Source organism: Aotus nancymaae, unplaced genomic scaffold, assembly GCF_030222135.1.
Source record: "Aotus nancymaae isolate 86718 unplaced genomic scaffold, 86718_ANA_hifiasm-v0.15.2.pri h1tg000007l, whole genome shotgun sequence".
NCBI classification, from domain to species: Eukaryota; Metazoa; Chordata; class Mammalia; order Primates; family Aotidae; genus Aotus; species Aotus nancymaae.
The window spans coordinates 22835800-22848604 of NW_026988418.1; the positions used below are offsets into that span (position 1 = coordinate 22835800).

A 12805-nucleotide genomic window follows, 5' to 3' on the forward strand; every position below is an offset into this window, starting at 1 on the left:
TTGCTGTTGCTTCTTTGGGATTGAGATGTGGTGTGTTAAACCAGATTCCATTTGGCTGTGCTCCTTCCTAGCAGTGTGACCTTGGGCAAGTCACTTAAACTCTGCAGACCTCAGTTTCTCCTCTGATGTCTAGCATTAATAATATCTATGATGGTGTTAAATGAGACCATGTATGCAAATATGTAGCATAGTGCCTGGCATTTAGTGAGTACAAAATAACTGATAACTGCTGCTTTTATTATGACAGTCACAGTTACTGTCATTATTATAACATCGGGTGCTACACATTGACCAGAACAAAGCAAAATCCGAGCAGGTTTCTGAGTTTTCCCACACAGGCATATATGCCCTTTGAGACTGCCAGACACACAGGACTCTTCCTGCATGTTGTTTGACTATTAAAAAGAAGATTTTTAATGATTGTTTTTAGCTTTCTCTCCCTCTTTTTTATGTGTTAAAGAGGATTTGGTTTTGTTTTCCTTTCTCACAGGAGTGATTGGGGCAGATGTGAGAGGGCACGGCCTCGTCTGTGAGGGGCAGCCAGTGACGTCACGGCTGGCTGTCATCTGTGGAACGTCTTCTTGTCACATGGGGGTGAGTCCACTGAGCACAAAGGGAAGGCCACCACACAGCAGGAGGCAGCCTGGGAGGAGACCCCGAGTGCTGGCTTTTTCACCTCTGCACTTCTTTCCTCTCTTCCCTGCCTGCCGCTTGTGCTTTGTCTAGCCAGAAGCCCAGCTCCCTACTCCAACACCCTTGCTTACATTTGCTGGATCTTTTTCTAGGGGCCAGATTTTTAATAAGCGTGAAAAGGATTGAGTGCTCTTTTTGACATCACGCTGGCCAGAGAGCCCAGGCATGAATGGTGACGTCTGATCCTAAGGTGGCAAAGTCTAGCTCCTCCAGACTGATCTGTCCCTAATGGGTAGTGGGGTCTTCTCCGCAAAGAGTGTCTGTTTTCCTTGGCCATGGAACTCTCTCTCAATCAATATAAATCCATCTCCCTGGGAGCGTCCTGATGATCTATAGAATTAGCCTGCATATCATGACTTCAAAAGAACACTGATAAGCAATTTTCACTTTGTTAATTTTTCTCCATGAATTAGTGGAAAGGCTTTCTCCAAGATTGCAGTTAAAATTTAGTGTCTGCCCTAAAATTTATATCTTCTTTAAATGCATGAGTCTAAAAGCATTCCATTCCGATAAGTACCCATTTCTACCATATTTTTATTTAAAAGTCATTACTCTGTTAAACTTAAATCGACAACTCTTTGGAATTTTCCCAGATGAGTAAAATAGAGGGGAGAGTGGGGGAGGAGAGGGAGATGAGCAGAGATTAGCGCGGACACAGCCCAGGGCAGAATCAGAGCAGCTATGGAGGAAATTATGTGGGATGTGAAACTGTTTTGCAACTGTAGGGATCTCTGAGACTTTTTCACCATCAGATATTTTGGTTGAGTAAATATGAATACGTGTATTTATTTACTTATGCTCTTGTGCTAAATTGTGGACATAAGAATGACATTAGCCCTACCTTTGATGAGATGAAGTCATAACAGGTATTACAATATAATACAAGGCCCCCGAATGTAGCTACAAATTGAACTCATGATAATAAGCATCCGTTATGTGCCAGTGCCAGTGTATTCTGTGAGGTGTTCTTGCCTGTGACATCCCATGTTGTATGGCGGGGGGAGCCAGCCCAAGTTTCCAGTCCCACTTCCTCAGTTTACTAATTATGGGCCATTGGGCAAGTTACTTAAACTCTTTGGGCCCCAGATTCCTCATCTACAATATGTAGAGAGTGACAGCGTCTGTCTCAGAGTGCTATGAGGATTAAATGAGGTAATATTAACAAGCCTGAATTTCTACGATTTATGGGAAACCCTCTGCTATTTGGCATTCTGTTACTAGGAACACACTCCCAGTCATCCTATCCTTCACATTTGGAGTTCTGTGATAAGTAGTAGTAAGAATGGTGACCTAGGGATGCCATCCCTAGGTCAGTAAGCACATCACAAGGGCTCACTCTTAATCACTAGGGCTGTTATCCTTACTAAGCAGAAAACAGACAGTGGCTGACTCTGCCTGGGAGGGTGAAGGGTGATAGAATCTTCCTGAGGTGACATTCCTGCTGGACTGTTTGTCTGGGGTCTAGGCAGTCTTGAATGGAACTTGTCTAAGTTTAAAAATTGCAGCATCTTTGGTCGGGTGCAGTGGCTCATGCCTGTAATCCCAGCACTTTGGGAGGCCGAGGCAGGTGGATCACCTGAGGTCAAAAATTCAAGACCAGCCTTGCCAACATGGTGAAACCCCATCTCTACTACAAATACAAAACATTAGCCGGGCGTGGTGGGAGGCACCTGTAATCCAAGCTACTTGAGTGGCTGAGGCAGGAGAATCACTTGAACCCTGGAGGTGGAGGTTGCAGTGAGCCGAGATTGTGTCATTGCACTCCAGTCTGGGTAACAAGAGTGAAAGCTCTGTCTCAAAAAAAATAAAAAATAAAAATAAAAAAAAATTGTAGCGTATTTCTTCCACTCAGCAGCCCTTTTATAAGGGAGAGATCTGCAGAGGCCTGAGGCCTCTTTAAGCCAGAAGGCACCAGCCCAGGAGCCAGTCCTTCTTTCCCTTGATATGAGTCTTCACTTGTTAGATTGTCTTTACTGAATACTGATTTAATCCTGTTTAAATTATCTCATATTTTCACAGGAATACATCTAATCAAGCTTCTCCTGGGAGATCTGAATTCCAGGCATTTTTATCCCACTCAATTTCGATTTCTGAAAGAAGCAAATCTAAATGGATGCAAGTGTCTCTGTGACGCACTGCTTCTCAGTCTTACTGTCTGTTAATGGAGATGAGACTGGCTTTCCCTACTCTGTTTATTTTATACATTTGGGACCTCTAACATAGGAAAGTCCAGTAATTTTCCCAAAGTCACAAAGCTTTGAAGTTCTGGAGCTGAGAACTCAAATCTCACTGTGATTCCAAAGCTCATACACCTCCTTGCCTCCCTAAATTGTGCATGAATATGATGTACCCATAGAGGAATGGTGAGAGCATGGGCTTTTATGTTGTCCAGAGGCATGCTTGGACATCTGCTCATGCACGTTTTGGCCCTCTGACCTGAGTGAGCTACTTAACTTCTCTGAACCTCACATTTTTCATCCATCAAATTGGGGCTATTGTTGCCAGTCTCACAGGGTTGTTGAATAACATGCATTAGGTAGGTTTGTACCTAGTACATAGCAGACACTCAGAAATGGTGGAGATTCTTATGAAACTTTCCTAGTGATGTAAATGGCTCACATGAAACAACTGTTTGGGCTTTAACGGGTTTGATGGGCAGCTGCAGTTGGTTGCGATGAGTGAGGGCCATAAAATGCCAGTTTATGATGGTCATGTTGTGCTGGAAATAAAGTCCCCACCCCCACCCTGCTTTGTACTTGGGAGTGGGAAGGGACCTTCTGGGCCAAGGGGATTAATCATCAGCTTTAATGTTATGTCATGAGGGCGAGACTGTGGTCATGCTGGCATGGGAAAGTGCCTTTGATCTCCCTCAGGTGCTGGGAGCCCAGCAACAATAACACCTTTGTGAGGTCTAGGAGACGTGCAGGTCTGAGGAAACACTCCCAGGGAGACTCAAGGACCCCCTTTGTTGTGGTTCTGGCAAATAAAACTGCCACTGTGAGGAAAAATTCACCAAACAGAACACAGGGACCAAAGGGGGCTGTGGGCTTTTTAAAAAGTGGTTTTCAGCATAATCTAAAGGATTCTCTTTCTTCTTGTCTGCTCACTTCTGATGTTTCCCATTTAGTAGATTAATTGATACAACATTCCCCAAAACATTTTGTGCTCGATCCAGGTTTCCTCTTTCTAGATCACCCAAAAAGCATAAATGAATGAATGAATGACCACATAAGTGAAATATTTAGAAGCTTCCTACCTCCAGGTTCCTGTTACTTCCAGGAATCTGGAGAAAAAGCCCAAGGTTGAACATAAGACATACTAATAAGGCCTTTGATATTTTAGAAGGTACAAGCATGGGCTGCACATTTATCTTCCTTGTGGATGATTTAATTAACAAGGAAAAAAAATGCTGTGCTTTTCTTAACTCCATGAAAGCAGAGCTGCTTGTTCAGAGTTAATTACTACCAAGTCACCAAAACCCCAGATAATACACAGCAGGGGTTAGCCAGAGGTTGAAAAGTCATGGGGTAAGAAGTAGCTGATCCTTGCCCTTGCACCAGCACCCTTTTCTTGAGCTGTCAAGTCAGGTTGTAACTTGGCAACTCGTCTTCCAGTTAGCATGTCAGATGGGGAGAGGACCCTGAGGGGTTGGGGTAGGGAGGAGCATTGAGAGGTAAGATTTGAGCAGAACAATACTTGAAGAGAGCTGGGAACTACATCTGCATCTTAAATCCCTCAGAACTGAAGTTTTCTCAGTCTTAAATGAATGTAGAGATATTGGTTCTCTATCATTGAATGAATGTGGAAACTCAAAGACATAGGCTCATATGCTGCCCCACCACTTACTATGTGAATTTAGGCAAGCTGCTTCATCTTTCAGTGCCTCAGTTTCTGCATCTGTTAAATGTGAGCAATAGTATTTACCCATAAAGTTATGTTCAGGTTTAAATTAGGCCATCTTTGTAAATGACATGGCATTGTACTGGCACAAAATACTGAATATGACAATGTTATTAAAAATGAGTCATTAATCATACATGAACAATTCATGTGGTTATGGATTAGAATTAGAGACATCACTAAGAACTCATATTTAGTTTAACATAGTTGCAGATGGATGCATATAGAAATAGTTATGGATATATATATATATATATATATATATATATATATATATATACACATGTGCAGGTTAGTAAACACATATGTATTTCCCGGCTTTGTTAGCTGAGATGGCCTAGAAACAAGGACATCCCAAGGGCTAGTTTTTACAAGCATGTAGTATCCAGTTCATGGTGAATAATACCATTATCCAGTACAAAGAACCAGGACTCCCTGGAGAAATGGTTGATTTTAGGATTGAGATAGGAAATATACAAGATGAGCTTGGAGCATTTGCAGTGCCAGAAAGATAGGAAGTTCTCAAAAAAAAAAAAAAGATGAGAATATGTCACAGGGAGCCAACTGAGGGAGCTCCCAGTGGCCAAAACTGGAATAATTTAAGCATTAAAATAAAGTATTATTGAATTATAACCCAAAGTATAACATAAATATCTATAAACCCATACTGATGTGAATAAATTATTTTGAATAAATAAATAAATGAAAAGAAGAGATACATCTCCCGTGCAGAAGAATCCCAAATAATTTACATAAATGTTCCACTACCAAGGAGGTAGAGCGTAACTTTCCACTCCTTAAGTGTGGGCTGCACATAGTGACTTCCTTCCACAAAATGTAGTATGGAAAATAGGGGAAGAGTAATTTTACATTGGAGAAATATGAGAGACACTCTGTCATCCAGGTGACAAGGTCAACATCAACAATGATAAGTCATGTTGATCGTACATATCCTTGATATGATGTGATGAAAATGACACTTTGTCTTCGTTTTGTTCATCCCCAAATCCTATAAGCCCAGTCTAATTACCAGGAAAACATCAAACAGATCTTAGTTAAGGGAAATTCTATAAAATACTTGAGTAGTAGTTCTCAAAACTGTTATCCAGCTCATCAAAAAACAGTGAAAGTCAGATAAACCATCACAGGCAAGAGGAGCCTAAAGAGACATCATAACTAAATGTAATGTGGGATCCTGGAGCAGAGAAATAACAATAGGTAAAATCTAAGGAAATTTGAGTAAACTATGATCTTTCATGATAATATATCATCATTCACTGTGACATATACAATTGACAGAAGATATTAATGATAGGGGAAATGTATCTGTATGTAAGGCATGTAAGATTTTTACAAACATCTTATATTGTAAAACTATTCTAAAATTTAAAAATGTATTTAAAAAAAAATATTATTCACACATAAAGAAAACATTTCTTCAAGAAGAACCACAAACCACTCCTCAATGAAATAAGAGAGGACACAAACAGATGGAAAAATGTTCCATGCTCATGGTTAGGAAGAATCAATATCATGAAAATGGCCATACTGCCCAAAGTAATTTATAGATTCAATGCTATCCCCATCAAGCTACCATTGACTTTCTTCACAGAATTGGAAAAAAAACACCTTAAACTTCATATAGAATCAAAAAAGAGCCCGCATAGCCGAGACAATCCTAAGCAAAAAAATAAATAAATAAAAAAGCTGGAGGTATCACGCTACCTGACTTCAAACTATACCACGAGGCTACAGTAATCAAAACAATATGGTACTGGGGGAATGAGGGGCAGTAGCGTTAGGAGAAATACCTAATGTAGATGACGGGGTGATGGATGCAGCAAACCACCATGGCACATGTATACCTATGTAACAAACCTGTACGTTCTGCACATGTACCCCAGAACTTAAAGTTTAATTTAAAGAAAAAGAAAAAGAAAACCTTTTTTTTTTGTATTTACCTGGCTAAGTGCTAAAAGTCTCCAGTAAGATAAAATATCATGCCTGCCTTCAAGGAGCTCTGGCACATTGAGAAAGACAGACAAGAAAAGGAGATACTACAATACAAAATGGTAACTACTATAGTTAATGCATGGCTGGAGTGTGGTAGAAATAGGAAGAAGGGGCCGTCTCAAGTTCTGGGTAGATGAGGAGGTTTTTCTATACGAAGAGATATTTGCAGGATCATGGCTTCCCAGCCCCCACTGAGACACTGTTCCTGCCAGCCCAGTTTCTGGTCGTAGGCCCTTTCCTCAGTCTTCTCCACTTTGTTTTTCTTTGCTGTGTCCACAAAGCCTTGCACCTGACTTCCCCTGAGGCCGGAGCAGGATGTGGGTGTGTGTGAGCCCTTGGGGAGGGCACCACAAGGAGACAGAACAGCTATGTACCATTAACTAAAGGTCTTCTGTTAGTAGCTGAAAAGAGTGGGCAAGTGGGACCAGTTTCTCTGTCATGGTTTCTTTAACAAGTGACATTGGCAGAAGTTACCTGAGGGGTGGACTGGGACAGGATTCCACATAGTACAGTAGACCTCTGTGACACCTAACAATGAAAGCACTGAGGTGCTGCTCAGAAAGTGCCCCCCTTCCTCTTCGTTTACCAGGACCTGCTGTTGTGAGCCCTCTAGGAATCAGCATTCTCAGGCCACTCTCTGTTTCAGGATTAACTCTCAGACTGCATGTATTGAAAACAAACTATGCTAGGCATTGATTTGGCAAGGAGAGGGTTGATGTGGTTCAGTGGACAATGAGAGACACACTATGCACTCAAAAAGCTCAAGGTAGCTTTTTTCCCAAGACATTTGAGAAACATTATAGAAACTTGTGCTGGATTGAGTATCTCTGACCCCAGGCAATAGCACCGCAGCCTCAGTCCTCATGAGGAGATAAGCAGTAATGCTACTTGCTACCATCTGTTGACTGCTGACAGTGTACCAAGCATCTTACTACAACTTTGTATCATGTAAACAGCTCAACAATACTATGAAGTAGGCACCATTACTGTCCTTCATTTTACAAGTTAGGAAACTGAGACAAAGAGTGGTTAAATGGGTCACACAATGTGTAGGAAGGGGATACTTTGAGCCCTCTAGAGGACTGACCCCAGAGTCCTTCCTCCTCCCTTTCAGCTGAATAGCTTCCCTCAAAGGCCTAGAGGAAAGGGAGAACAGACTCAATTAAAATGGGCAAACATGAGCAAACATTTGAATAGACATTTCACCAAAGGAGAGATTTGAATGAAAAGCACTGGTCATAAGGGAAATGCAAATTAAAACTACAGTGAGATCCTCTACTACTTCCACTCATTTCAGAATGGCAGACATTGTGGTGAAGAGGTGAGGAACTGTAGCTCTCACACACTGCTGGTGGGAATGTAAAATGATGCAACCAAATTGGAAAACAGTTTAGCAGTTACAAAGTTAACTTATTCCTACTACATCATCTAGCCATTCCACTCTTACAAAAGTATGTATCCATACAAAAATTTGTACAGCAATGTTCATACCAGCAAATAAAGCTTTGTAATAGTCCAGCATTGGAAACAACCCAGATGTCTTTCAGCAGTGAATAGATCAACTCTTGGTATATCAAGAGAATGAAATACTACTAAGCAGTAAAAGGGAATGAACCATAATATAAGATACAACATGGATTAATCACACAAAATAATTATGCTGAGTGACAGAAGCCACTGTGTCTGCAGTGCTGTAAGGAACACCCCCAACCCCATCTCACAAGGGAAATCAGAGGGTTCACTTGGCCTCTTGGTGAAGTAGGATTTTCACTGAAGTTTTACTTCTTTGGAACTTGGGTGATAAACCAGCTACTCTCTGCTCTCTTCTTTTCTTCACCAAAACAGCTCTCTAGAACTTTCTATCCCAATCCCCTGCCACCGCTCCATGCCCTGGGAGGAGAAAACTGTCTCCTCCCCCTGAAGCTCATAAGGATGCACTTAGACTCACTGGTTCTATAGCCTGATCTGTTCAGAAATCAGTTAAGGAGACTGTGGCCTTAGTGTCTTTGGGCTCTAACCACAGAAAACCCACCCCTCAGACCATACCATGTTCTTAGAGCTTTGTTCTCTGAGTGATGTCTGTAACAGCACTCTACAGCTTCCTCAGAACACCAAGGAAAATATTCCCTAGAGGCCAAGGGCGTGGCCTGGTCCGGGGGGGCCCATGTTACACCCAGGACTGTGTGGCACTGCACAGGGTGTGTTTGTTAGAGGAGCAGATAATGCTCAACATCATTAGTCATTAGGGAAATGCATGTGAAAGCCACAGTGAGATCCCCTCCACACTTACTAGAATGGCTGAAGTTGTGGAGAGAATGTGGGGAACTGGAACTCACACACCACTTGCAGGAAGGTCAAATAGTGCAACAACTTTGGAAAGCAGTTTAGCAGTTTCTTAAAACTTACATCTACCCTGTGATCCATATGTTTATGGTCAACCCACCCCACAGGAGATATCCCTTCCGCCTGATTTTATAGGAATGATTCCATTCCCATTAAAGCTGGCCAGGGATATCTGGCCCCATGTTTCTGAAGCTCACCAGTAACACAGCAAAGTCAGGTGAAATAAGGCATTTCGGAAGGTCAGGAATGAAAGCTTTTAGGGGAAATCTACCTGTCAGCTGGCCTGAGCCCAGTTTTTCACAAAAGACTGCAACTTGCCTGGAAGAATGGTATAAGTTCTTCCTCTAGAAGTAGAGGACGAAAATGGTGCAGCTGTGTTTTAGCTCCCTCCTGATTAGCAGCATGAATTCTTCTCCCAAGGGTACAAGGGAGTGGGATAGGATGGGGGTGGTAGATGGGAGTGGAAAGTTCTAGAGGACTGCCTTGGTGGAGGAAAATTAGCAGCAATGGCAATAACCGCTAATGTTTATTATATATTGATCATCATCTAAGAAATTTGGATTTTTTTAACCCTCAAAATAACCTTATACAGTTATCAGAATTATCTTACCAGTTTACAGGGACTGAAACTGAGGCTCAGAGAGACAAATGACTTACCCAAGCCTGCATAGTTATAAGTCTTGTAGTTAGGTTTGCCACTAAGGCAATTGGATTCCAGAGCTCAGACTCTCAACAATAATCAAAATGATGAGACGTAGGCTGTGGGATGGGTTGACCATAAACACACGTGTTTTGTGGGAATGAGGTAGAGTGATTACAAGGCAGATCTTTCCCAGAGCCTGATGAGAACTGCAGAGTTAAGGCTGGATCACAGCTAGACCACAGTGGTTTCATTTTCCCTTTTTCCCAGTCTTCCAAATCACTTCCTTTCAGGAAGCCACCAGCCTAATGATAACAATAAAAATAAACAACATCACTTGTCACCATCATCCCCTGGGAAGAGAGTATTTATTAATCTTGCCTTTTTTCCTGCTGCGCTGTTGTCAGGTACCAAACTTGGCAATGTGAAGCATGCAGCTGACTTCCCAACTCATGAATATGTTTTTGTATTTGTTTGGGAGAGCGTGATGAAAACTGCATTGATTTTTATTTTCCTTTTCCTATTTACCACACATCTGCTATGTGGGTGATTCTGATACTGTGGCTGTTGAGGGTTACCTGACAGTAAGGGGTGGATTTGTGCTTTTCCAGCAGTTGAGTGTGGATGAAGTAAATGATGAAAGCAGTCATGGTGGAGCCCTGACCAAGCATTAGGGCTCGTGCCAAGTGCCTGGTTGCATGAACTCATTTCATTCTACATACATTTAGTTCAGAGGCTTTAGTATTTGTGCCTTGTTTGTCTCTTAGTTTTTCATCCTCTTCTTCCATTTTCTTTGTGTGTTGCAAATGTCTGTTTTTGTATGTGTTAATTACATTTTTATATCTTTTAAAAGTACCCCAACAGCCATCAGAAGTTTGAGGTAGTTTCTACTCTTTCACTTACCCAATGATTAGTGTCCCAAAAGAAGTAACAGTGAGATCCAAGATCTCAGAAGAACCAACGGGAAGCTTTTTGGGCAATCAACACTGAAGGAATGAGGTTGAAAGTTCCTTCCTAATCAACCATCAATGGCTTTCTGCTGCTAATAGGAAAAAAAAAGTTCAAATGAGACAATGAGTGGACCTTTTGGCTATGTCCCTATGGATATGGATATATTCTATTTGAAAAGAACTGAAGTCTTAAATCCTAAATGAAAGTTACTGTGATACTGTCATGTCTGTGGTGAATTTTTTTTATTGAAAGATAATTTGCATACCATGAAATTTATCCCCTTCTGTGTATTTTGAAAACTTCTAGAGAATTAAGTATAGTGATGTTTGAGAAAGAGGAAACTTACTGCCCATTTTTTAGGTTACATTATGGAATGATGCTAGTGGATAACAGAAGGATATCACACAATAGTACATTTCCATTTACTTGCATGTACCTGACACACGGTAAGTATCCATTAAATGGTAGATGTATACATGGGCAGAATGATAGACAGAAAAACACCAGTTTGCAACTGGTATTTGGTCCAGTCATTGAGTGGTTTATATGCTGGTCAGGCTTTAGGTTCTTTCCTTGATTACCTGACGCTTCCCGCATGCCACAGCAGCATTGGTCAATTCAGTCACACAATTCCATCCAGGCACGACTGAGTTGTCCCCTGAATTATAACTTGAAGCAGGCCAAAAACAAAAATATAAAGCTGATTGAAAAGTATTAACAGCAGCTAATTGCCAATTTGTATTTGGGCTGTTTAGTTGATTGTTGTAGCCTTGTGTGGAACCAGACAAAGACTGAGCCATAATTCTGTTGGTTGAGGAAATATTTAGTTGGAGGACGCTTTTAAATGAATGTTCAGCTACCCAGGTGCTACTTGACATAGAGCAGTCTTGGGATTTCCATGACTCATTCTCCTGTCATCTGTTTGCATGATAAAATTACAGGTTTCCATGTAATCTTTAGCAGATATATTTGCTATGATTTTGGAAGACAGGGCATAGGTTCTCTGGAATTAAGGAAATTATTAATGGCCCAGAAAAAAGAAGAGGTGCTCACAGAGAGAATGGTCAGTTATTTTTATGTATGTGTGCTTCTTCTGTGGTGTGCAGAACACCAATTTGCTTGGACCTGTCTATTTCCATAGACTCACAGTGAAAATGGTTCTGAATGTTAAGTCTGATAGTTTGAGTCTCCTGATAAAAATCCTTTGTCAAGTCTCCTGAATGCTAGCTGGGCATACAAGATCTGGCATTATTGTCCCTGCCCACCTTTGGTACCATTCCATGCTATCCCTTACCATTCATGCTGTGTTCTGGTAGGGGCATCTGAATGCCCTTGTTTGAATTCCATAGAACCAGAGATGTTTGGAAATAGAGGATTACCAGATTTTAGACAGTTAATATTGTATAATATATATATATATAATGCATAACACTGCCCGTGAAGTTTGGGGCAGCACCCATAATCATACATATTAATATCTCTACAGTAAAACATATGAATATTCACACCAAACAGGTTAAATCATCTTTAAATGACTTGATCCATTCAGATCAGATCTTACCATCAAATGAATTGTGAAAACACTTTTGGTATTTGAAATGCTTTGGGTTGAAGAAGTGTGGTAGACCTGTACTTGCTTTTCTTGAAAAGAGCCTGTGTTCTCTTATACATCTGGCCTTTGGGCATGTTGTTTTCCCTGCCTTTGGGCATGTTGTTTTCCCTGCCTCGAATGGCCACATCTCCCTCTGCCTGTTGAGTAGCATCATGACCAGAATCATCATCGCATATAATGAGCATTTACTATGTTGTTTGTTACTCCCAGCAAATTCTGTGGTGGGGGTCCTCATTGTATTACATCCCCACCCCAGTGTTTGGATGAGGAAACTGAAGCTTGGAGAGGTCACAGAGCTAGAAGAAGGTAGGGGTGAGGTTGAACCAAAGTGTGGAGACACCGAACCTTGGGTTCTTAGTCACTACACTGTCCTGTGTGTGTGTCTTCCCCAAAGTCCAGTTCTGGTGTCACCTCCCAAGGCCCTCTTCCCTTTCTCCACTGTGTTTAATAGATTGTGCCTCCTCTGGGCCTTCACTGCTCTTTATGCCTAGCTCTGGTGCCTGTTTGTCATTATCGGTCTTTCCTATTAGGCTAAACTCTTTGAGTAGTTGGGAAAAAATATCTACTTCAGTGTTCTATCTCTAGGGCATATAGTAGGTAGTCAGCACATAATTTATAATCAAGTTAATTTAAAGTGATATGGTAACAAGTAG

General features: G+C 41.3%; 1 protein-coding gene across 4 annotated transcripts in view; it reads left to right on the forward strand.

Moving 5' to 3' along the window:
* FGGY (FGGY carbohydrate kinase domain containing) overlaps positions 1–12805 on the forward strand; it is a 428788-nt gene that overhangs the window by 238744 nt on the left and 177239 nt on the right. For all 4 annotated transcript variants that reach the window (XM_012442661.2, XM_012442660.2, XM_012442659.3 and 1 more), the window contains exon 8: positions 491–594. In XM_012442661.2, the coding sequence (XP_012298084.1) occupies positions 491–594 (104 nt within the window). The remainder of the gene's footprint in view (positions 1–490; positions 595–12805) is intronic.